The sequence below is a fragment of the Alosa pseudoharengus genome, unplaced genomic scaffold (assembly GCF_046254945.1).
Source record: "Alosa pseudoharengus isolate Yale_2024_CS ecotype anadromous, Long Island Sound unplaced genomic scaffold, YU_APseudo_1.1 YU_APseudo_1.1_scf_13, whole genome shotgun sequence".
Lineage (NCBI taxonomy): Eukaryota > Metazoa > Chordata > Actinopteri > Clupeiformes > Clupeidae > Alosa > Alosa pseudoharengus.
Window position 1 is genome coordinate 8,046,579 of NW_027468598.1, and position 23,422 is coordinate 8,070,000.

A 23,422-nucleotide genomic window follows, 5' to 3' on the forward strand; every position below is an offset into this window, starting at 1 on the left:
CCCTCACGGGATCAAAAGAGTATATACTTACTTATACTTACTTAACATATAGGGTACCTGCATTGCCTGTCCATTTTCATTTCAGTATCCATGTTAACAGGTCAGAGCATTAACATGGCAAACTTGTTTCAGGTGCAGCTCAAGGAATGTCACATCTACAGTTTCAGCATGACTTTTTCACACTTAATTAAGTGGTAAGTGCTCAAGTGAAGTGATACAAAACTCAATGTAAAAAGATAGTGCTGGAAGGAGCTGAGGTCACACACATGAGATGAAGATTTGACAGTTCAATTTTCACTGTGTAAATGAAGAGTAGCCATATGAACGTTTCTCAGCAAAATATTTAAGATTCAGTATTCATCTTATTGTCCCACAATGCGGGAGATTTGTTACAGGCATCCACAAATGACACAAAAGACAGGGTAAGACAGCAAAGAGCATGGACATCAAACCACATAAAAAGTATTGTACAGTGTACAATAATTGATTGTACTGAACAAATGTACAGTAAACATTCTAGAAAACATTATAAAAGAAAACTTTATGTTAAATAATAGCAAATTCAAAGCAAAGTAGTTTAGTTACATTTGAGTTGCCTCTGCCGCCTGCTTTACTGCAGCAAACTATATCTTGACATCTGATGACATAACATTGACCTTTGACCCCACAACCTTGAGTGTGTAATCAATGCATTTAGACTTTGTAGTGAGTAACTATGTAAGGTTTGATGAACATATGGCAAACCATTCAGCCAATATTGCGCAAACCCTGTATTTCATAGAAGACTCCTTGTGACCTTAATTATTGACCTCACGTATCATAATCAGTACTTATAGGACCCCATGTAACCTTGACCTCACAAGCTAGAGAGTCACCTAGTATTCTTTTTATTTACCTGAGTGAAAGAAAAGCAGCCAACAAGTGCTAAACATGTATGGGAACTTCTTCAGGACAGTTGGAAAACCATTTCATGGGCCTAATATTACACGTATTGCTTTTTCACCTTTTTGCTTACTATTTGCTTACTACTTAATCCCATGTGTGTCATTTTATGATTTTGGCCTTCAAAACTAAAAAAAGAAATATAAAATATATAAAAAAATAGACATGTCCAGCCTTTTGACTATTTATAATAATTAATAACTAAGATGTATAATAATTGCATATAATTCATATAATGCATATTCTAAACCTTTTCTCCAATGGCACTATATGTTACTCAATGTGTGGCATGTGAGATGGATAGGTTATATAATCTTGTTTGCTTAACATTTCTGATTAAAATCCCAAAGATCACCTGATAAAAGACTACCATAAACCTCTGGTCAAGTTGCTGCAAGAAATCCAGACAAAATGTGTGCAACAGAATCAATGTGTGCTCCTGGTCAGTGAACTATCAATAAAAACAGTAACACTGTGAGTGAGATGGTTTCATTGTGGATGACCACAGGCCTCAGACCACTCCTCTAGGATCGAACACCATCTCCTCTGTTCTTTTAACAAGCCCCACTAGCTGACATAGAAACTAAGCTTTTGTTATGTGTGCATCTTAATTCATCAGTTTATCCAGAACATGTGATTATGTTCACAATGTATTCTCTATATTTTATAATTCTGTAGAATTAAATCATTCTTTTTTAAGGTTATTACAATATTTTCCCCCCGACATCATTGTCTCATAAACAACTGACAGCTGAACCCTGGCTGCAGGCGCACTCTCCCTGACTCCCCCGCTCCCCTGACACATCAGGGCACAGGTGTGAGACTCACGTCTCACTGAAGGACGAGTAGTGACAAGCACAACGTCTAAACAACTCCATCCCAGAGGATGGTAGCGATACTGTATGGAGACCATTACCATGCTACCCACATCAGGGGAAAGCTTGCCTAATGACAAGTGGGCTTTCAAGCAGAGTCTTTGCAAGCCACTGCATGCACTATGTAATTAATTTGGATCCCCTAGCATTTAATGTTTTGATAGTCACTCAAATGTTTCTCGAATGTGTTAATTAATGCATTGTTTGATAGGTCAAGTCCCCTATGGCTGTCTGTTCCAGTTCTGAAATTTTAATTAAGCTAGGCAGGAGGCCTCTAGGTCAGAGTGTGTTGGCTATTCAGGAAACTTTTTTCTTGTACCTACAACTTGTGGTGTTACAACACTGGTATGGCTACAGAAAGCTATCAAAACAACAACATTATATTATCATTATCATTATTATTATCATCATCATTATTATTATTATTATTATTTATTATTATTATTATCATTAGTATTAGCCTAGTAGTAGTAGCAGACTTGTAGTGATGGAGGAGGAGTTGGTTAGTAGTGGGAGGCCTAGTCTACATTAGTGGTCTCTGTGCAACAACTGACCTCAACACCTGTAATGTGAACTTCATGTCCTGATTTTTATTAATAATATTATGTTTGCACATATAGGCTACCCATAGCCAACATAAAGTCTAGAAATAAAATCATGAAACATTTTCAAATAATCTGTGCACAGCCTTGCGGTTGACTCATGCAACAGGAAAAGTCCCTTGGGAAATGATGAAGGTGCCGCTACCTGTGAAAACAATTATCAGTGCAAGCTCTATTGTATCCGCAACAGGTAGGCTTTACTTCTCACTCACTGACATGGAGTTCAGGGGGTATGAGACTAAATGTAAGTTACTAGTTTATGCTATAGTAGTTATTTATTTTTGCACAACGGCTGACGCGCAGGCGAGTTGTAAATTGAAGGCCAAATTCAATTTAAATGGTTATAAAAGTGTGGAAAAGAAAACGGTGGTCATAGGCGGCATGTTTTCCGTTCACAACCACCTTGCTTCAACTGCTAGCAACACGACATCGGAACCTGTATCGACTGGATGCGAAGGGTAAGAATATCATGATCTTGCGTGACATTGGTTTGAGAGTTTACATGGGCATAGATGTTTTGTTGTCATTTCACTAATGCTTTGTTAGTTAATCTTTATGACTCTCTATATGGTTTATTCTCACTAAAAATAGACTAATCTTGTTGCGTCTCATATCAATGTCCGTTAGGCCTATTCTATCTTGGCATCTTGTCTGCCTATTACGATAAAGAACCAAGTGGTCATGCCCGACCACCGCATCTGACGTAGAACCAATTAAATTACGTCTCTCACTGACTAATCAAATGACAGCCACGATTTATGCACCACAATAACCAGCACCAATCTATTGATTTCACAGACTTTCACTTCAAGACTTTTCCTTTACTTGAATGTATTTGGCGTCACCTGGTGGCTAAAATTATATTTTACACCCAACAAAAGACACTGCGCTATTACCATTGCCTCCAACAGAAAACTGAATAATGAATTAAACAACTGATCAAATGTTTTAATGTGGCACTTGGATTCCTGCATTTGTCATAGGCTAGATAATGTATTATTATCCTTGGTCTATATTTTGATGAAATTATTAACCCCTCAGATTTAACTTCCGTGCCTTCCGCTGGACACAGACAATGCTGTTTGCCATTAAGGAAATAAATGCTAGTCCAGACCTGCTGCCAGAGACAGATCTGGGCTACGTCATCTATGACTCGTGCTTCACCATCTCCAAAGCAGTGGAGGGCACCCTGACCTACCTCACAGGGCAGGACGAGGCCGTGCCCAACTACCGCTGTGGCTCTGGACCCCCACTGGCTGCTCTAGTGGGGGCGGGCGGGTCTGACCTCTCCATCGCCACAGCTCGCATCCTAGGCCTCTACTACTTCCCTCAGGTGCAGAACATGACATGACCGCTCTTTCACAGAAGACATAATCACATCTGACATCATATTACTTTATGTATTAAGTAGGCCTGTGATTTTTACAATGCAATATCAAATATATCATATATACTTCTAACATAATAAATTCACTGAAATTCTAATGTATTATAGTCACATGATATAGGATTCCATAACATTTCGTCAGTTTTGTTTAAGATGCGTCACCACACCCTATATTATCATTCTATATTTTCATCCCATTGTATATTTCATGATAATCATTTGCAGGTGAGTTATTCATCGTCCTGCTCTGTGCTGGAGAGTCAGTTCCAGTTCCCCACGTTCCTGCGCACCATCCCCAGTGATGTCCACCAGTCCTCAGCCATGGCCCAGATGGTGCTGCACTTCGGCTGGACGTGGGTGGGCACCATAGCGTCTGATGACGACTATGGCAAGTACGGCATCAAGGAGTTCAAGGAGCAGGTGGAGGAGGCGGGCGTGTGCATCTCCTTCTCCGAGACACTGCCCAAGGTCAGCTCGTCCGAGGACATCCGACGGATCGTGCAGGCAGTGGTGAAGTCCACTGCCAAGATCGTCGTGGTCTTCTCCTCGGACGTGGACCTCAGCCCGCTGCTGGACGAGCTGCTCCGGCAGAACGTCACCAACCGCACGTGGATCGCCAGCGAGGCCTGGGTCACCTCGGCGGCCATCGCGCGCCACCCGGGCATACAGCAGGTGCTGGGCGGCACGCTGGGCTTCGGCCTGCGCCGCGCCGACATCCCCGGCCTGCAGGGCCACCTGCTGAACATCGACCCGTACGAGCACCCGCTCACCGAGGAGTTCTGGGAGACGGCGTTCAACTGCACGCTGGACTACGGACGCGCCCTGCGCAACGCCAAGGCCAGGGCTGTGCGGGCGGCTCTGGAGGCCAGCAACACCACGGCGACCCGGGCAGTGGCCAGGGTGGTGCCGGAGGGCCTGTGCTCAGGCCGTGAGTCCCTGCAGCATCTGAACAACACCTACACAGACGTGTCCCAGCTGCGGCTTACCTACAGTGTCTACAAGGCCGTCTACACTGTAGCGCATGCCCTGCACAACCTAGAGCACTGTGAGCCAGGGAAAGGGCCCTTTGAGAACGGGACCTGCGCAGACATTGACAACTTTGAACCTTGGCAGGTGGGTGGCTGGGTATGCTGTTGGTAATGGGTTGCGCAGTAGAAACACATGCACTTCAGTCCACACAGTCCCCCCCCAAACCATGAATACAGGCACACTGACACACATACGGATGATGTACATTCAGACATACTCATACACACTTAACATGGCCACAACAGCAAAGTCTTCATGTGGTTTGTTGTGCAACGGCATGTGTATTATGCTAACTATGCTAATTTTTTTCGCCCTGAAGTTGATGTACTACTTGAAAAACGTGCAATTCGTTGTACGGCACACTGGTGAGAGGTTTGAATTCAAAGACGGAGATGTGGATGGCCTGTATGACATCATGAACTGGCAGATGACTCCAGCGGGGGAGCTCTCTTACGTACAGGTCGGGTTCTACAACAGCACCGCTCCAGACAACTCCAGGATGACCATAAACAATGCCTCCATCATCTGGAACAACGACGTCCTAGAGGTCAGTGGGGACATAATGTCCGTCATTACCATTGTCCATAATGCCCACATTTAATTGGGTGGTGCCAGTAATGCCTATCATATGTCTGGTCAGATCACATGTGCAGCGCAGACTTGACCTTGTAAACACTCATGAGTCTCATTAGGTCTATGGTGCCCTCTGCTGGTTGTTTCTAGGTACCACGCTCTGTGTGCAGTGAGATATGCCAACCAGGCACCAGGAAAGGCATCAGGCAGGGGGAGCCTGTCTGCTGCTTTGACTGCATCCCTTGTGCAGATGGAGAAATCAGTAACACTACAGGTGACTGGGCAAACTCATCAGAGTGCAAAAAAGGCTCAAAATTGGTATAAGTGGTCTGGTCATGTAGTATGATCTTAGTAGTCGACATTACTATGTGCAAGTTGAGGATAGAATAGTTTTGGTTACTCACAGAGCCAATATCTATTAATAGATTTTTAATAGATACTATATCTATTTGCTCATTATTTGCATATGCATATAGTATGTCAGCTGTATCCTGTCTGCACTGCTGCTAACAGGACACAGGAGGACTTCACATGGTTAAGTCAAGTCAAGTCAGTTTATAGAGCACATTTAACACAACAAAAGCTGATCCAAAACGCTTTACAAATGAAAACAAATGAATATAGTAAAGTACAAAATGGCTATATATGAATTGAACAAAGAGATCAAAATAGAAGAATTAAGCAAAAACACATCAGATAAATAAATCTTCATATGTGCGTGTGTGTGTGTGTGTGTGTGTGTGTGTGTGTGAATTTGAGTGAGTGTGAGTGTATGTGAGTGAGTGTGAGTGTGTGTGTGTGTGTGTGTGAGTGTAGTCGAAGTCCTGTTCATGCTCTATGTATGTACCACTTTGGGATTGTGTGCTGTATGAAGTCATACACCCAATGCAGTGCAGCAGCTGTGCCTGAGCTCAAATGAACTCACACAAACACAGCCCACCCCGTATCATGTGACACTCCCCTCGCCAGACACCATAACGACCATCAAAATACTGACCCGCACCTGACAGTCTATCCCCTTAAGTGTTTTGTCTGGTCTCTTTTCTGGCCTCTCTCCATAGATTCTCGAGCATGTATCCAGTGCAGTGAGGACTACTGGTCCAATGCCAATCGTGACACCTGCGTGCCAAAGACCATCGAGTTCCTGGACTTTGGGGAGCCCCTGGGCATCACGCTGATTGCGATCTCTGCGTTCGGGGCGCTGGTGACCATCGTGGTGGCCGGCGTGTTCCTGGTGCACCTGCGCACGCCCATGGTGCAGGTGAACGACGCGCTGCTCAGCTTCTTCCTGCTCTTCTCGCTGGTGGTCACCTTCCTGTGCTCCATCGTCTTCCTCGGCGAGCCGCATCCCTGGTCGTGCATGACCAGCCAGGTGGCCCTGGCCCTGGGCTTCGCCCTCTGCCTCTCCTCCATCATGGGCAAGTCCGTCATCCTCATGCTCCGCGCCCGTGCCATCAAGCAAGTCCGGTCTGCCGCAAAGGCCGCCGCCAAAGCAGCAGCAGCAGCCGCCGCCGACACTGCTGCCGATCAGAGCCCGGACGTCGTGCAGACCACGCCGGCTCCCCCTGCGCCCAAGAGTGACGCGGACGCCCTCAAGCCGGCCCACCAGCGGGCGATGGCGGTGGTGTGCACCCTCGTCCAGGCGGTGGCCTGCACCGTGTGGCTGTGCCTGCTCCCCCCGCACCCCACCAAGAACATGGCCTCGCAGAACATCAAGATCATCCTGGAGTGTGACCCAGGCAGCGTGGTCTTCATCAGCTGCATCTTCGCCTACGACATCCTGCTGGCGCTGCTGGCGTTCGGCTTCGCCTTCACTGCCCGCAAGCTGGAGGACCACTTCAGCGAGGCGAAGTCCATCACCTTCGGCATGCTGGTCTTCTTCATCGTCTGGATCTCCTTCGTGCCGGCCTACCTGAGCACGCGCGGCAAGTTCATGGTGGCCGTGCAGATCTTTGCCATCTTGGCCTCCAGCTTCGGCCTGCTGGCCTGCATCTTCCTGCCCAAGTGCTACGTGCTGCTGGTCAAGCCCGAGCGGAACACCCAGGAGCAAATGAGGCCGCGGGTCAAGGGCGCGGACGGCTCCAACACGGGCACCTCTGCCTCGCTCACCACCACCACCGTCTCCACCGTGAGCGTGGACGGCTGACGGCTGACCGGCACGTGCCTCACCCTCCTCTCTCAATGGGGCTGTGTTACGGCCTGTTCCGCACTTTAGCCATGTCATTGGGGGTCTGTCTAGATTTGGTACCACATCGGACACTGGTGGCAGTTTGCTGAAACAAAGCTTAATCAATGGCTTCGTACTGTAACAGCCCAAAAGTCTCTGAAGCAAATGTTGCGCCAACATTAGGAATATAGATGCTCATTCAGTCCCTAACTATATAGCTTATAATGCATAAGAATACAATACCCTCCTCCCTCATCCTCACCTCATCAGCAGTTCACTTGGTTAGATAGCCCAGGAATACTTGGTTGCAATCAATTCCCAATTCAATTCATTTATTGATTCATTATTTATGTCAGTTCTATTGTTTTATTGATCAGTGAAGTGAATGAAATTTAATGACCAGATTCAATTAAATTGCTGGTACCGTGTACATAGTCATGTGACATGACTTCAACAGCTGTTACATCAGAGTCAATATCTAGTTTTGAGTTACAATATGATGTACTTTCCCTCAGTTCACTAAATAAATTATACTTTATAGTCAATTCTCTTCTGTGTTTTTATTTATCCAATGTTTACATCATTACACATTTATATAGTACCGGTAAAATGTTTTCCATTCTGTTTTTTAATCATTAATGGTACAGTTAATATTAGCACCACTGTTGATCTCCAGGGTGGTGATATCTTAACCTTTGACCTCAACTCTCTGTGTTTACCCTTTTCTATTTTGGTGTCCTATCACCACTTCCACACACTTGTGAAAGTCGGTGGACCGGAGTGACAGACAGCTCACTGTAACTGGTTGACGTAAAGCAAACCTCCTCAATGCAAATACTGTGCATCAGGACAAGTACAAGGCGTACAAAATGAATGATATTCCCATGAGCTGCAGTTTACCTGATCAATAATTATGGCTTGGCTGCACAAAAGACTATGCCCTATAGGCATCAGCCTAAATCTCAGATTCAGTACTTGGAAACATAAAGCCCATTTCTATTCCCCAGTCCCTTAGAGCTGCAGTGGTGACCATACATGCATTCCCTGGGAGGGCCCCGGTGTCAGCTGTCTGGCCCGGCTCCTTGTGGAGTGGCGGGTATGGAGTATGGAGGAGTTTATGTCGGAGTCTGGCGCCTCCTCAGAGGCCTTGTGGTGTGATGATATTGTTCTATAATTGGAAGTGTAACAACACACTTCCGTGAGGGATGGCCTGGCATGCCGGAGGAGGACCTTGTTGTGTGTGTGGCGTGCGTGAGTGTGTGTGTGTTTGTGTGTAAACAAGTTGAAGATCACCCTGCCGGTAGTAGGACTGAAGTACGTAAGCCGGAGAGAGAGAAGGCCAGTGAGGAGAGGAGCAGACAGGACGTGAAAGGTAATGGCTGAAAGCTGAGATGAGTGAATGTCGAAATGGTGGAGATCTCTGGAGTGCTTTGGGCCTCTTAGCTCTGCTGATCCAGGGATCATGTTTACTCCAACCTGATAGGGAGTGATTTCAGGTGTGTGTGTGTGTGTGTGTGTGTGTGTGTGTGTGTGTGTGTGTGTGTGTGTGTGTGTGTCTATCTATCTATCTGATTCGAATGAATCTAGGTAGACATGTCACTCAACAGACAGCAGAGTGCACTACAGTGGCAGTAAAAGTTGACAGCCGTGTTTCTTTGGGTCTGTGTGTGACATCTGTGGTGGCATGCACATAGGGCAGTGCTATAAATACAGGATGAGCCATGTGTCCAGTGCAGGGCTGTTGGCCATGGGGTCCAGCTCTCCTGGCTATTATCAATAGTGTGTGGTGCCCTAATGACATTTTATCCAATTGCTTTGGCAAATTTCAAATGTTGTTAAAACAGTTCTCTATAAGTTCTCAGTTTTCTCAAATCCTCTTTGTCCTCCATAATCTTTAAGTGTGCTATTGCAAGCTACTCATTTTGAATGAAGTGGAATAAAATTCAAATGATCAATTCATTTTGTTTCATTTCTTCATAAAAATATATTTTTTTGTGTATCTGTCAAATGGTTACAAGTTCTACAATGATTAGCCATAATTGGTCAGGCATATAGTCCAAAACTAGTAACATAATGGCACATTTAATTGGAGGATGTCAGAATCCCTGGAGATATGACATGAATAATATTGCACCTTGATTGGCTAACATTTGGCAAACCTCATTGGTCAGGCATTGCCAGGCATTGCGTAGGCCAGGTGATGTTTGAAACATTTGTAGGGTGGAACATTCAAATAGGTGTCCGGGATATGAATCATATCCAGTGTGCAAGAAAATGGGTGAAAATAACACTAGACTGGCACTGCCAGCAAATATCAGTGAGAGGCAATCTTTCAAATGTAATCATGCAAGCCATATTTCAGTGTTATATCACAGAAAAGGTCTATTAGTGAAAATTATGTAACAAATCATGGTCACAGATTAATTGGAGTTTTGAAGTGTATTGCAGCATTTTAAATGTTAAATTACTTGCATACTTCTTGAATTTCCCCTGGGGATCAATAAAGTATCTATCTATCTATCTATCTAGTTGTTATGTACTGTCTATAGTGTCTTGGCAATGCAAATGAAATGTGAACGTAATTTAAATGGAACATACATAAATTGTGCCAATATGGAAAATTTGAGTTTACTTCAGATTAGAAAATATTTGCCCATGTTTCTGCAGTAAATAACAATTGACATTATTATGACCGCCGCGCAGCGGCGCATGCCCAAATTTCTGTCAATGATTCCCGGGACACTGAAAGACCGGGGTACACGAAACTTGGTGGGCATGTAACCCCACATGGATAGCATGGAACCATCGTTTTTCGTTTTGATCTGTAGCCCCCCCGCTGGACTGGACCCCCCGAAAGGAGGGTAGGGCAGACACAGTTTTCTGTGAATATCTCGAAAACCGTAGGGTTTAGGAGGACCATTTTTTTCCGTATGTTTGCCTCCAGGGGTCATGTTAACCCATTTCATGTGCACACATGTGCACAAACAGATACACACACACACACACACATACATTCACAGTAATCATACGTATGACACATACTCACACAGTAGACATATGTACGCTTGCATGCACAGGCACATACGCAGGCATACACACAAGCACGCACACACACACACACACACACACGCATAACATAAACATGTACATGCACACATGCACACAATTCAAGAATTTCTCAGAATTATGAACAGGCAAGATGGAGGTGGGGTTGTATAAAATGAATTTTACATGTGAAATCTATGAACTAATCATGTTTTGGTACTCTGCGGTACATCTAGTTTTAAAGATAATTGATTGTTTTGCAGTTTTATTTCTGACTTTAAGCATGTCATGTCAATGGTGTCGGCATCTTTGATATTTTTACGACAGAAATATGAAGATATATACTGTATTTTATTTTTTTCAAAAGACTTGTGACAGAGTGTGTTGTGTTTTAATGACAAAAACACAGGGGAGATTTATTTGCATCCACAGTTTAGTACTTCACTCAATGACTTTGCATTTCAGACTTCCTAGGATCCCGAGGTCTTGAAGTTTCCATGGATATACTAATTCATGTAGGCTACATTATTAATTCCAATGAATTGAACTATATAGCTGTTTGTACCTCCTTACAAGTTAATTGTTCATTACATTTTGAAGTTTCTGAGCTTGACAGGGACTTGACAGGGATAGAGACATTTATGCCAAGTTTTATACTCTGAAAGACTGCAGATTACATGCAAACAAATCAGTGCAAATTATTTGTGTTCTAGTCCTAAAACGATGTTTTCTATTTCAGAGCTTAATCTGTACATCCTGCCTGATGCCTAATGCAATGGCGCATGGTGTGGCAAGTTATGGCGACCGACATCCCAGACATACCAAGATGCTGTACAGGTGGGACAACACTGATGATCCTTATTAAGACAAAATATCACCATGCTTGTAAGCTGTTGTTACAGGAACTCATACTGTCTACATATACGTTTAAATCTAATCACATACTGTGTGATGGCAGACTGTTTTTGTTTGTATGAGTGGCCATAGAGATTGCAGAAGGGCTTTGTAAGTGGATACCCGTCTGTTTAGCTGCGGTTAACAGTCCTGTGAAGTCACCTGTCAGAACATGTATATGCATATGTATAGGCTATATGTGTGTGCAGTATGTATGACACATTGACTTTCATGAATATTGCACAGCAAAGGAAATGGAACTGCTCTCAGTGTTATACTGTTATTCTATTGGAGAGATATTTTGAAAGATATTGGAGAGATATTCTATTGAAAGATATTGGCCATATACCAGATTGTTTGAGTAAAGGCTTTAGGAAAGAAACACTGCCCTAACATATGTACATGCTGTAGAAGTTACTGGTTAACTGACATGTGGTGCTGAAACTCATTATCTAAAGTTACTGATAAATGATCATGTTTTGGTGGATTCTGATCTTCCTTTTTGGAGTGCTATTTCTTGTCCCCTGTATTGACATGAGGCCATAAGAGCTGACACAATATGTCTGTCCACTTCCATCAGTAGAAATGAGAAAGTAGACTTGTTTATGTGGACCACCGGGTCACTTAGTCGCTGTTTGGTCCGTGTGCGTTAAAGACAACACTCCAGTTAACAATAGCGTGAGTAATAGTAGTTGTCTGTTTGGGAACAGGATACTACGGGCTCATCCAGGGGACTCATGTTAACAAGGAGCGGTTCTCATGCCCATGGAGGAAATCTCATCCACGCACAGTTCCTCCCTCAGTAGTAGAATGTCACACTGTAAAAGGACACCTTGTCTGTTTGAAGGCTTATATTCATTCTTACTGTAATCATTTCTTTCTGACAGTCTTCAGTCTTCAGTCACACACACACACACACACACACACACACACACACACACACACACACACACACACACAAAGACAAAACACACATTGTGGTGATTTATGATATTGTTTAAAGCCTGCATGTGGACTGCACATAAGGAAAATATGTTCTCCTTATCGTGCTGCATGTTATTAAAAAACTACCAAACAACTTTTACTCAGTATTTGTGCCATGAAGAAATTGTATGATGGATCATGGGATTTTTCAGGGAAGCAGGATAAAAAAAATCCTTCTCTGTGTGAATCTGTTTAATTCCCTATAGTTATAGTTTTCTCTGTCTACTGTGACTGTACATATGGTATTTTAGTCTGACTTTTTTCATCATGTTCTAGTTTTGTCACATTAATATTTGTTTCCATGTAGCTTTGTCTCTAAGGGGAGAGGAATCCATATACTGTTTATCACCCATTTCTCAGTTTAGAAAAGCCACTTGTGGTTTGTGAGGAAGCTGGTAATGAGATGACTATGTTGCATATGATGAGATGACTATGTTGCATATGATAAGATGACTATGTTGCATATGGTCTATATGATGAGATGACTATGTTGCATATGATGAGATGACTATGTTGCATATGGTCTATATGATGAGATGACTATGTTGCATATGATGAGATGGCTATGTTGCATATGATGAGATGACTATGTTGCATATGGTCTATATGATGAGATGACTATGCTGCATATGATGAGATGGCTATGTTGCATATGATGAGATGACTATGTTGTGTATATGGTCTATATGATTTCTATCGAAGCTTGTCTCTTCCCAACATCTATCTGCCACAATGCACAGAGGGAAAAGTGTGTTTTGTTGCTGTTGCTGAATGTTGCTGTTGTGAAATTTTTGTTCTCAATACTCAATATGCAATATGTCCTGCTGCCTGTTTCTTGTACATATTGTATTGTAATTACAGATATTACTGGAGGCATTTCAAATGTTAACTAGAATCAATCAATAATTGAACTTAAGTAATTTATACAGCTATAATTCAGCATTTAGCACTTCAGTATTTGGCAGTTATGTTGTTACAAATTGAATTTGCTTTAACTTGCTGATATAATTGCCTTAAGCACCATTTAATATATACAGAGCAGAGCAAAACTGGGTTGAACTGGGTGGCCTTTGGTGATTGACAGGCGAAGAGGTTATAGGGACGTTAATGCCGAGTAGTGATATCCTGAAAGAGTTTTCCATCACCCCCTACAAACGGCAACAGTGTCTGTCTGCTCAGTGTGTCCTCTGACTGACTCCGTACCAGTCACGCACACCTCAGCTATCTTATGCCTAACATGGCACGCAACTATGGGCCAGATGAAGGTCAGGTCCGCTCTGTAGCCGTTCTCTTGGTCAGTATGCATGTGTGCAGCAGTCCCAGAGCCCCTTGTCCTTTGCAGTCTTAGGATTATGTGACTCATTTGGATTGTGGTGACCCAGCGTTTTGAGACTAGAATGACAGGAGTTGTGGTTGTGTGTCATGAGCACCGAGACCACATCACATATCAGATAGTCATTACCGAGAATCTCGACTCAATAATTCAGCATAGTTCCTGTTCCAGCATTCTGGAAGTTAACCAAAGGGTGAGGCGTTTTAAAGGGGATTTTGGACCGATAAATTACATAGTGATTTAACCAAAGGTTTCCAAGTATTCAACACTTATGTCACTTTCCGAGTCATCAGAGAGAAGCTGCATCCACAGGTGATCACAGAAGCAGACCAATGTCTATGTCTGATTCTGTGGTACTAATTAATTTAGGACAAAGCACCGTTTCTGACTGTCACATAATCTCCCTCTCTTTTGTTCTTTTTTACTTTCATGCCCAACCCCTAACCCAACCCCTAACCCAGCTGTTCCCAGACTTTTTTTTCCCGCAGACCACCTTCTACATCCTGAATTGCCTCACGTACCCTCACCATCCAACACATAAAAAAGTAACTCATTCTATTGACGCATTCCAGGCATCATGTTTAATTAGCCGCCCTACATGATAACAAATAACAAAATCAAAATGTGCAACTGGTCTATGAGCTCTCACGCTAACAAAAAACAGCATGGAAAACCACATTAGACTGGTTAGATAGCACCTCACTGCAAAGCACGCACTGTGGCTTTGGGCAGTCTGTCTCCCAATCCACGTGAAGCCTATTGTCTATATGCCTCCTCATACATTTGTTTTCTTCGCAGTCTTTTCTGTCTCGTACTTTCCTTTATCCCTCTGCGCTCCACCTCCACCTTCATCATTCTGCCCCCCATTCCATCGTTACCTGTCTCCTGCTCTGTTTCTCTCGATTCTCCTCTTCGATCGCTTTAATTAGGCCTTTTGGACAGTGTCCCTGTTTTTAGCCAGTTTTCCATGTTTGCGTAGCCTTCTACCTAGCCTTCCACGAAACTAACATGCCAGATATTCTGGCTGCCCGCAGGAAATCACGTGCATTGTGGGTAGCTTATTTTTTAATGAAAACATAGCCTCCTATAGAGTTTACAAATGATTTCTTTTAATTTCACGTTTCTATATAATTATAACCCGATTCGAAATGATTTATTATTTATGAATTAATTAGATTATTCATTGATTAATAATTTTTAACACCTTTCCGACATTGCCCACAGTTTGGGAATCCCTCCCCTAACCCATCCCCTAACCCAACCCGCCCCTCCCTCTATCTCTCGTACATCTCCAGAGAATTTCTCATTAGTATGACTCTAACGATGCAGTTCATTCTCATCTTGTTCCTCTGTGGCGGATTTTGGCATTGCTCCTTGCAGGAGACAGGCCTGTTTGAACTTGGCCAAACTTAGAGGACTCTGTCAAATTCATTTACACTTTGGCTGAGATTAGCATTGATTTGCATACAAACCAGCAGACAGTAATGATGAAAAGAATGTATCAAGGAGTCCTTTTTTGTAACCTTCAAAATGAAGGAGGTGTGTGTGTCCGGGCGTGCGTGTGTGTGTGTGTGTGTGTGTGTGTGTGTGTGTGTGTGTGTGTGTGTGTGTGTGTGTGTGTGTGTGTGTGTGTGTGTGTGCGTGTGTGTGTGTGTGTGTGTGTGTGTGTGTGTGTGTGTGAAAACTGTTTTGCAAGGTCCTCTGTTGTGCACTCAAGTGAGAAATAAGTACTCCAGTGCTTCAGGTCAGAGCATCAGCAAGGAAAGTTTAGGCCAAAGAAGTTCATGTTCTGGTAATGAACTGGGCACTGGTTCACTCCTCTGCCTAACAAGAGTATGTAGTTGAGAAGGGAGGGAGACAACAGCAAGGTCATTGGCAGAGCATCAATCACACATTAACATAATTATTCCCAAAGAGGCACTAAAAGGTGTGAATAATGTGATCAGTTATATTTGGCTTATAAGCTGCAGATACTTAATGATGTCCAGACATTCTGACCTTCTTCTCTAGTATCTTCTCTAGTACCACAGTAGTGACCGCTATAAAGACACTGACTCATTCAAGTATTTACTTTGTTATTGAAGACAAAAAATATACAAGAGGTATTCATATAATTAAGTATTAGATGAATGTATATGCAAATGGATATTTAAATCTCAATATTTTAGTTACATAAATAAATAGTTTTATCACACATGGTTTTGTATGCGTATGTAAAGTCTGTGTGTGTGTGCATGTGTGTGTGCACAACACTCTGTAAGTGGTGTTATTAAAAGCTCAGAGTGTTAAGGAGCTTGGGGTATTCCTTTCACAGTAAAACCTTGTCTAATGACATAGGAAATAGCACTCCACAGTCCTGCTAATACACGGCCAAGTATAACTAAGCTGACCACACATACCTGTAGGCTCTTGTTCAAAATTCCGTTCTCGTATTCTTTATTCTTTGTGTGCCTGCATCTCTGTATGTTCTGCTCCTGGCCCATGGGTGGTTCTGGTCTCTGTGTGAGAGGCTTATGGATTTGTGGGGAACACCTGCAGCCACCTCCCAGGGTGAGCTAATCCCCGAGTCAGTGAGCCCTGTGGGGCGTCTGCCTCTGAAAGCAGGAGGGAACAGACAGCAGCCAGCAGGCTGCAACCCATCTTGGCCCTGCCCAGTCCCACTCCAGCCCAGCAGATAGGCAGAGGAGCCCTGGAGGATCTGGTTTCAGCCCGTGGACAAGGGGAGGTTATAAGAGAGCCACGGAGTGGAGGATACAGAGAAGAAGAGCAGGAAGTAGAGAGGGAAATAAAGAGGAGTTGATATTAGGAGACTGTTACAAGGCAGGTGACAGTGTATTCACCTAAAAGCATAAAACAGTCAGAGAGATTGACCATGATGCTTGTTTGAGGAGGTGGAGGACATCTTGGGTCGACCATGCTGGCAGCTCGCAGCAGCGGCGCGGCCGGAGGTGGACCGGACCCCGCCGCCCGGCTCCGGAAGCACTCGGTGGCCTCCATCAGCGGGCTGCGCGCCCACCGCAACTCGCAAGACTCCAACCGCGCCCACACCCTCCACCAGCAGGCGGCGCTCCAGCGTGCCCGCAAGGCCGCCCTGGTCAGGGAGATCGAGACCAACTGGTACCTGAAGCTGTGTGGGCTGTCCAGGGAGGACACGGTGGCGTACCAGACCGGCATGGCCTACAGGTGAGAGCACAGGCGAGGGCAGGAGGAGGATGGACAGGAGGATGTGGAATAAAATGACACAGTGTGGGTTTACACAGAATAACTGGCATAACACAATATCTATGATTATGTTGGTGCATGAGATGTGAAATAGTCATCTCTGTCTTGTTATGCAATGCCAGTACAGCTTGCACACATCCCTCTGAGGTGATGTTGTCTGGAGAGTTAAGAGGAGTTATGCTGGCCGAGAGTTTTGTACTTGTTTCAGATGTGTGGTCTGGACTGGTACCAAAAGCTGGTACAAAGAAACACATTATAACACATTTGTTTCTGTCTGATATTATGCCTTGATGATTGATGCTACATTCATCACAAAGGTCATCAACCTGACCAAAGACAGTCTTCATAATTGATGTCTGAGCATCAAAACCATGGCATGCATTCATGTGTGAGATGGGGAAGAGAAAAAGATATCGGGTGTGTTCGAAACGGGTAAAGTTGCTGCCTTTTAAGATATCTAACTGGGGAGCAAGGCAGCAAGTGCGGTTCGAAACCGAAAAAACAAATTCTGCTGCCTTCTAAAAGATCTTAGAATTCCCAAATAACAGTCATTTTTGGAGGCAGCATCGATGCACACTTCATGCTCCCTCCTACCCATAATCCCTTGCGGCAACGTCTGAAACAGCTGTGAAAGGTAAACAAACATGGCGGATGACATCGGTAATGGCTGCTGAATCTGTTTAAAATGTCATTTGTGTGATCTTATTTTGCTTAGATTTGTAGATTTGAGATGAGAAATAAACAATTTACTATCTGATTATGCCATTGTTGTAACCATTAATAGTGTCTGGTCTGATATATCTGCCGGCCGTAAAACTAATTTATACCATTAGACTGCTAGCTTACTTAAGCAAGTTTAACGTCAGGCCTTTGCTAACGTCATACCGTAGTGTTAACCACAGATTGTAGAGTGCTACGCTCATTTTTAAAAGATGCATTTAATCCAAAGTCATGTCTAGTGAGACAGCTCTCTATGTAGGGAGGGAGGCAGTAGGCAGCTGTCTTCCGTTTCAAACAGACCCATCATCTGGCAGTTTACATTGCAAAACGTCTCAAACAGTTGTGTGATGGTATTTTACAATTAACTGGTCTTTGTTGCCTTAGTTGTTTTTTCTGTTTGTCTTGGGTAAATATAACTTCTCATTGGACACTGTGATGCTGCTAACTTCTCCTATTAGTATCCAGTTGCATGGCATCTGTCGAACTCCATAAGGGTGTGTTTTGACATTTCCCATCTCCCTGGTGACAAAAACAAATGGAGGCAGATTGAGCGGGCCAACTGCCAAGTCAAGCTCCATTAGAGCAGTTCATTTAGTGGTGTTGAATGTCTTCACCTTAGCGAGGAAGATCTGTTCACCATTTCTTCATCCTTTTGTTCTCTTGGTGAGCGTTTGTCTTTTCCTCTGTACACTTGAATAAAGGGATTAGATGTGTGATGCTGAACTCCAGGCCCCAGAGCACTCTTTATGCTCACACCTCACACCAACTCACCCCCTGCGCTGCCACAGCCTCTGCAGTCCACATGATTTGCTTTCACACCCACACTCCTTCACCTTTTCCAACCATCAAAGGGGCTACTTTTGAGCTTTGCTGTGATTTTTTCCAGTAGAGCTGCCTAACTCCTTCGCTTTCTTGCAGCTTTTTCTCTGGTCTGTCACACTGTATTCTTAAAAGGACGCTGTGAATCTTTGTGGTCTTCTCACATTTCCACATTTCATCCATAATGGCAGAATGTAGTTTATGAACTGGACTTTAAAGTTGGACAGAATCCTTTCAGTTGACTGATCCCCTTATCTTTAGAGCACAGTGCCAGCAGCTCTCTGGTATCAGTCCCTCAACCATCTTCCTCTCTCTTTCTCTTCCTCTTCTTCTCTCTCTCTCTTTCTCTCTATCTCTTCACTCCGTGTTGTCTCTGCAGATTTCTCCTCCTCAGCCTCACCTCACTGCACTTGACTGCCTTTGCATTGTAAGCCCTTTTTTCCTCTCAGTAATGCTTGAAAAAACAGAAAGGGAGGATGGCCGATAAGGCTAATTGAGCTTTAGAGGCAATGCTGCAGTGCAGGGACATTAACTGAAAAATTCAGCAGGCTGTCCTCCTCTCCTCGGAGAAGGCTGCCAAACTCAAGAGAAGAGGTGATATGGTTACACACACACACGTCAAAGATCATCCGTCCCCTTCTGTGTGATGCAGAAGGACATACAAGCCTCTGATTGGTGGATTATTCCACACATTCCATCAGGAGGCTTCTGTCTGATTGTCACCCATTGTCATCCATTCGGTATTGTATCTGAGAGGAGTGAAATGAAAACATAAAAGCTGTTTGGATTCATGATGTTCCATCCAAGACTGTACTTAACATTTATTAGACATTCTGTAGAATTAGGACTCTGGACAGTAATGTTAATCCAATGAAGATATGATCATTCAATTGTCTTCAATTATCTCATATTTGTTTTGTAATGTTTCAATCTAAGTTCACATGCTACAAATTTGCTACATATTCATTCAGATATAGTGTGATCCCAGATATGATGTCTGGAGCCTAGTCAGGCTGTGAAAAAAAAAACATTCAATAATGACCTGAAAAATGGGCTGCTAAATTTTTGTCAAGGAGGAGGCTTGAGAAGGCATTGTGATCATTAAAGTACGCAGCTTTAAGCTCCTGAAAAGGTTACAGTAAATGGTGTCAACATGACAGTGCTAAATATCCCCACACAGACTATCAATCTAACAAATCAAGAAGATAACACAGTTTGTGGGAAGTTCTGACATAAGCTTATTGCTCTTCACCTCTTATGCATTGCCTCATTTGATCACAAGTAAAAACAGATCAGTGACGACCTGTAGGGCAATGGCCAAATAGGCCAACATCAGTTAGCGCTCTTAAAATAACAACTCCCTGGGGACTCAAACTCAGCTCTATCTTACACAGATCAGAAGAAGAAGGTTCGAGTTTGATACAAAGTGGAGGAGGTGATCCCTTTCTTCTCCTTCCAGAGGCAGGGGGAGTCATCGATGCGTGTTCCCCCCCAGAGCTGTTCTCATGGACCACACAATTCCCACAACCTCCACCCACTTGTATTCCCAGCTATGACTTAAGCGCTGGAACTTGCCGTGGTATGTGGTGGATGTATTCAAATGGGAGAGCACATAGAACCCAACAGGACAGGGAACGGCCCTTCTAGGAAAAGATGCCTTATATAACAATTTCCATATTAACATCAAATTATAAGAACAAAGGGAACAAGGGAAATGAAGTGAACACAACAGCAGAGGAAATAACTTCTGAATGTGCTACTGCAATAACAGAGATGTGATTTCAGCTTAGACTTCTGCCATTGTCCATGTGATGTTCTCATTGCCAGCGACCATAGAGCACACACCAGCGCTAAAATTGCATTTGTATGTGCAAGCCCCTGTACTCCCCCTGTACTCATGGGGATTCCCTTTAATTGTAGTCGTAAATGTTTGTGGATATTTTCTGCCCTGTTGATTGGCTGGAAATAACCCCCAGGACAGAGTGATTACGCAACACTTCTGACCTCATGGTTGATGGTATGGATCTGGTTGACACCAGGGGCAATTGCACATACTGTAGACCACACCCTCTTATTTGTGTGTGTGTGTGTGTGTATTTGTGTGTGTGTGTGTGTGTGTGTGTGTGTGTGTGTGTGCATGTGTGTGTGTGTTTATGTAGGCGTGGGTGATTGTGCATAAGTGTGTGTGTGTGTGTGTGTGTGTGTGTGTGTGTGTGCGTGTGTGTGTGCGTGTGTGTGTGCGCACGTGCGTGTGTGGGTTTGTGTATGTGGACGTGGGTGTTTGTGTATGTGTGTGTGTGTGTGTGTGTGTATTCCCCTACATGTGTTTTAGCTCAGAGTGCAGTGTGTCCAGTCCTGCACTGCGCGTGCCTCATTTGGCTTGTGTCCATGGTATTTGGGGAACAGCGAGGCTTGATGAAAGGTTGCGCTCGTGTGAAAGCGATCGTGCTGTGAACTCGTGTGCTGTATATGGGAAATTGGAGTGGCCATCCATTCCCACAATCCTCCACATCAGACCCTTGTCAGAGGAGGTTAGAGTTCACTGAGCCTGGCCAATGGCCAGAATGTTTAGGTAACAGCGCTGAGGAGAAGCATAGAGAGTGGTCCGCAAAACAGAATGCAAGTGAAAAGAGTAGGGGAGAGAGAGGTGGAGCGACAGAGAGAGAGAGAGAGAGAGAGAGAGAAAGAGAGGGAGAAAGAGGAATAGGGAGAGAGGGAGTGGGAGGGAGATAGAGGGGGAGGGAGAGATTGAGGGAGGGGAAAATGTCCCAGATTCCCATGGCATTTATTAGAGACTGAAAGCACAGTAGACTGATCGACTATGTTGACAAAGTGGCAAACATGAGGCGAGAGGACACACTGGGATGAGACCATCTCTGACACATTGTCTGTCTTCCAGAACATTCTGTCAAACTTATCCTGCCATTTACTTGCTGTCATTTGGATACATCTGCTAAGGGACACCATGGGAGTGTTAGTGTGAGAGAGAGAGAGACATTCAGTGGCACTGGACGTTTGTCTATTCGAGGCTCCTCTGCATGTTTCTATGTGAGAGAGTGAGAGGACGGACACACTGAGATGTACCTGTACAAGGCGGCGTGCTCGGACATCCCCGCCCCCAAGCAGAAGGGGGCGCAGAAGGCAGGGGAGAGGGGCCAGGGGCCGCGGGGCGGGAGGCAGAGTCCGGCGGGGGTGAGGCTCTACTGGGGAGGCCTGAAGGCGCGCGCCACGCTGGACATCAAGCACCTGGAGGAGTTCCTCAACACGCACGCGCTCTCGCTGCAGGACTCGGTGCGCGCCACCACCGGCATGGCTTACAGGTACACAGAGACGGATGCACACAGGATCATGTGCACGTGCATGCAACGCATTCCTACACACACATGCATAAACCTGCATGCATACACATTATAGACATTGTATTCTAAATAATAGTTATTATATGTGTAATAATAACAACATTATTGCACACTTACCTGCACACTTACATATACTATAATACATTTAGTACTTTTACTATCAGATGTTGACCTCACAACAAACACACACACACATACACGAACAAACACAAACACACACTTTTAACTTTTTAAAATGTGATTATCTACCAGCCACTGTCAGATACATGGTCAAATTCACCAGCCACTCACCTCACTCAGTAAAACATTATGTTGTGTTTATACCAGCTTTCCTATTTTAGCAGCATTTTTGCTAGTTTCCTTCCCTGACACACACACAGGCTCTCATTTGGACTCCATCACCTACCATTAGTCTTCACTCTTATTTTGCTTTGTGGGGTGGCCGGTCAAACTCATCTGCTCTGAGTTTAGTAATTGAAGTGAACTTACTGGCGAGCCCTTCTCGATCAGCTGTGTTTTTGTGCCTAGTGACCAGATAAGCTCCACTCCCCACCCCACACACACTCTAGGCTCTGCCCTGCCGCACGTGGGACGCCTGGGGTCATGGCTCTGTGGGGATGGAAGTGTGACCTCTGATTGGTTATTTTCAGGGGAGAGGATGAGAGGGTGCTGGATGGAGAGAGAGAGAGAGAGAGAGAGAGAGAGAGAGAGATGAGATTGGGATGAGGGTGTGTAGATAGGCTGTGTTTTGGGAAGTTGGTTATTATGAAGATTGCACAACTCTTCTGATGAAAAAGGGCCCTTTTTGTGAGAGGGCAGTGAGGTATTTGAGCTCTGTTTTTAAAAGGATCCCTCCACCCGCAGCTGCTAGCAAATCAATACGATATATGTGTGTGACCTCTGGACCCTAAAGGTGCCCTATATGAGTACAGCCATTAAATATGATGTGATGGAATGTTTTAATTTTGTGAAATGTTTGTAAAGTGTGTGTGTGTGTGTGTGTGTGTGTGTGTGTGTGTGTGTGTGTGTGTGTGTGTGTGTGTGTGTGTGTGTGTGTGTGTGTGTGTGTGTGTGTTTGTGTGCGCACGCATATGCATAGCTATCTACTCTCCTCTTCTATTTCTGGTCTGAGTGCATCTCTGGGTGTAAAAGGAGGGGGAAGGGTTGGCAATAACAGTAACAATGCCAGTGACATCATGGCACAGCTTTGGCAAACACATGTGTGCATGCCAAAAACAATAGGACCTTATCAGCACAATGGCTTGTAGTGATGTCAGTGCTCTGTGATTTGTGCTTTGGAGGAGTTTAGTGAGGAATCTAAAAAGTCAATCGGAACAGACCCACGGTAGACACGCGTGTGTGTGCACATTTGAGTGATTGGATCGTTTGCCCTCGTAGTTAAAGGTGTGACGGGGTTGAAGGTTGCGGCGTCCCTGTCTTGCTCTCACTCGTGCTGGTTCTTTACGAGTCT

At 44.3% G+C, this 23,422-nt stretch overlaps 2 protein-coding genes across 4 annotated transcripts in view; both read left to right on the forward strand.

The window, feature by feature from the left end:
* Window positions 1–2,635: 2,635 nt before the first annotated feature.
* vmn2r1 (vomeronasal 2, receptor 1) lies at window positions 2,636–7,554 on the forward strand. The gene is made up of 6 exons (XM_076283116.1): window positions 2,636–2,877; window positions 3,461–3,752; window positions 4,032–4,919; window positions 5,155–5,382; window positions 5,559–5,682; window positions 6,470–7,554. Exons 1-6 carry the CDS (start codon window positions 2,636–2,638, stop codon window positions 7,552–7,554), a joined length of 2,859 nt encoding a protein of 952 aa, XP_076139231.1.
* Window positions 7,555–8,865: 1,311 nt separating this feature from the next.
* kcnab1a (potassium voltage-gated channel subfamily A regulatory beta subunit 1a) overlaps window positions 8,866–23,422 on the forward strand; it is a 75,711-nt gene continuing 61,154 nt past the window's right edge. Inside the window, exons 1-2 of one of the 3 annotated variants that reach the window (XM_076281977.1) lie at window positions 8,866–8,947; window positions 11,360–11,457. In XM_076281977.1, the coding sequence (XP_076138092.1) occupies window positions 11,384–11,457 (74 nt within the window). In that variant the 5' untranslated portion in view covers window positions 8,866–8,947; window positions 11,360–11,383. Of the gene's footprint in view, window positions 8,948–11,359; window positions 11,458–16,745; window positions 17,015–21,669; window positions 21,913–23,422 lie in introns of those variants that run through there. The other 2 variants (XM_076281975.1, XM_076281976.1) reach the window with 2 other exon arrangements.

What these genes read in the sequence shown, in the direction of transcription:
- vmn2r1 (XM_076283116.1), top strand. Translation starts at nt 2,636, where the DNA reads ATGGAGTTCAGGGGGTATGAGACTAAATGTAAGTTACTAGTTTATGCT. An exon ending in GCCTCTACTACTTCCCTCAG is followed by an intron (nt 3,753 to 4,031) that starts GTGCAGAACATG and finishes AATCATTTGCAG; the next exon opens with GTGAGTTATTCATCGTCCTG. An exon ending in AGAAATCAGTAACACTACAG is followed by an intron (nt 5,683 to 6,469) that starts GTGACTGGGCAA and finishes CTCTCTCCATAG; the next exon opens with ATTCTCGAGCATGTATCCAG.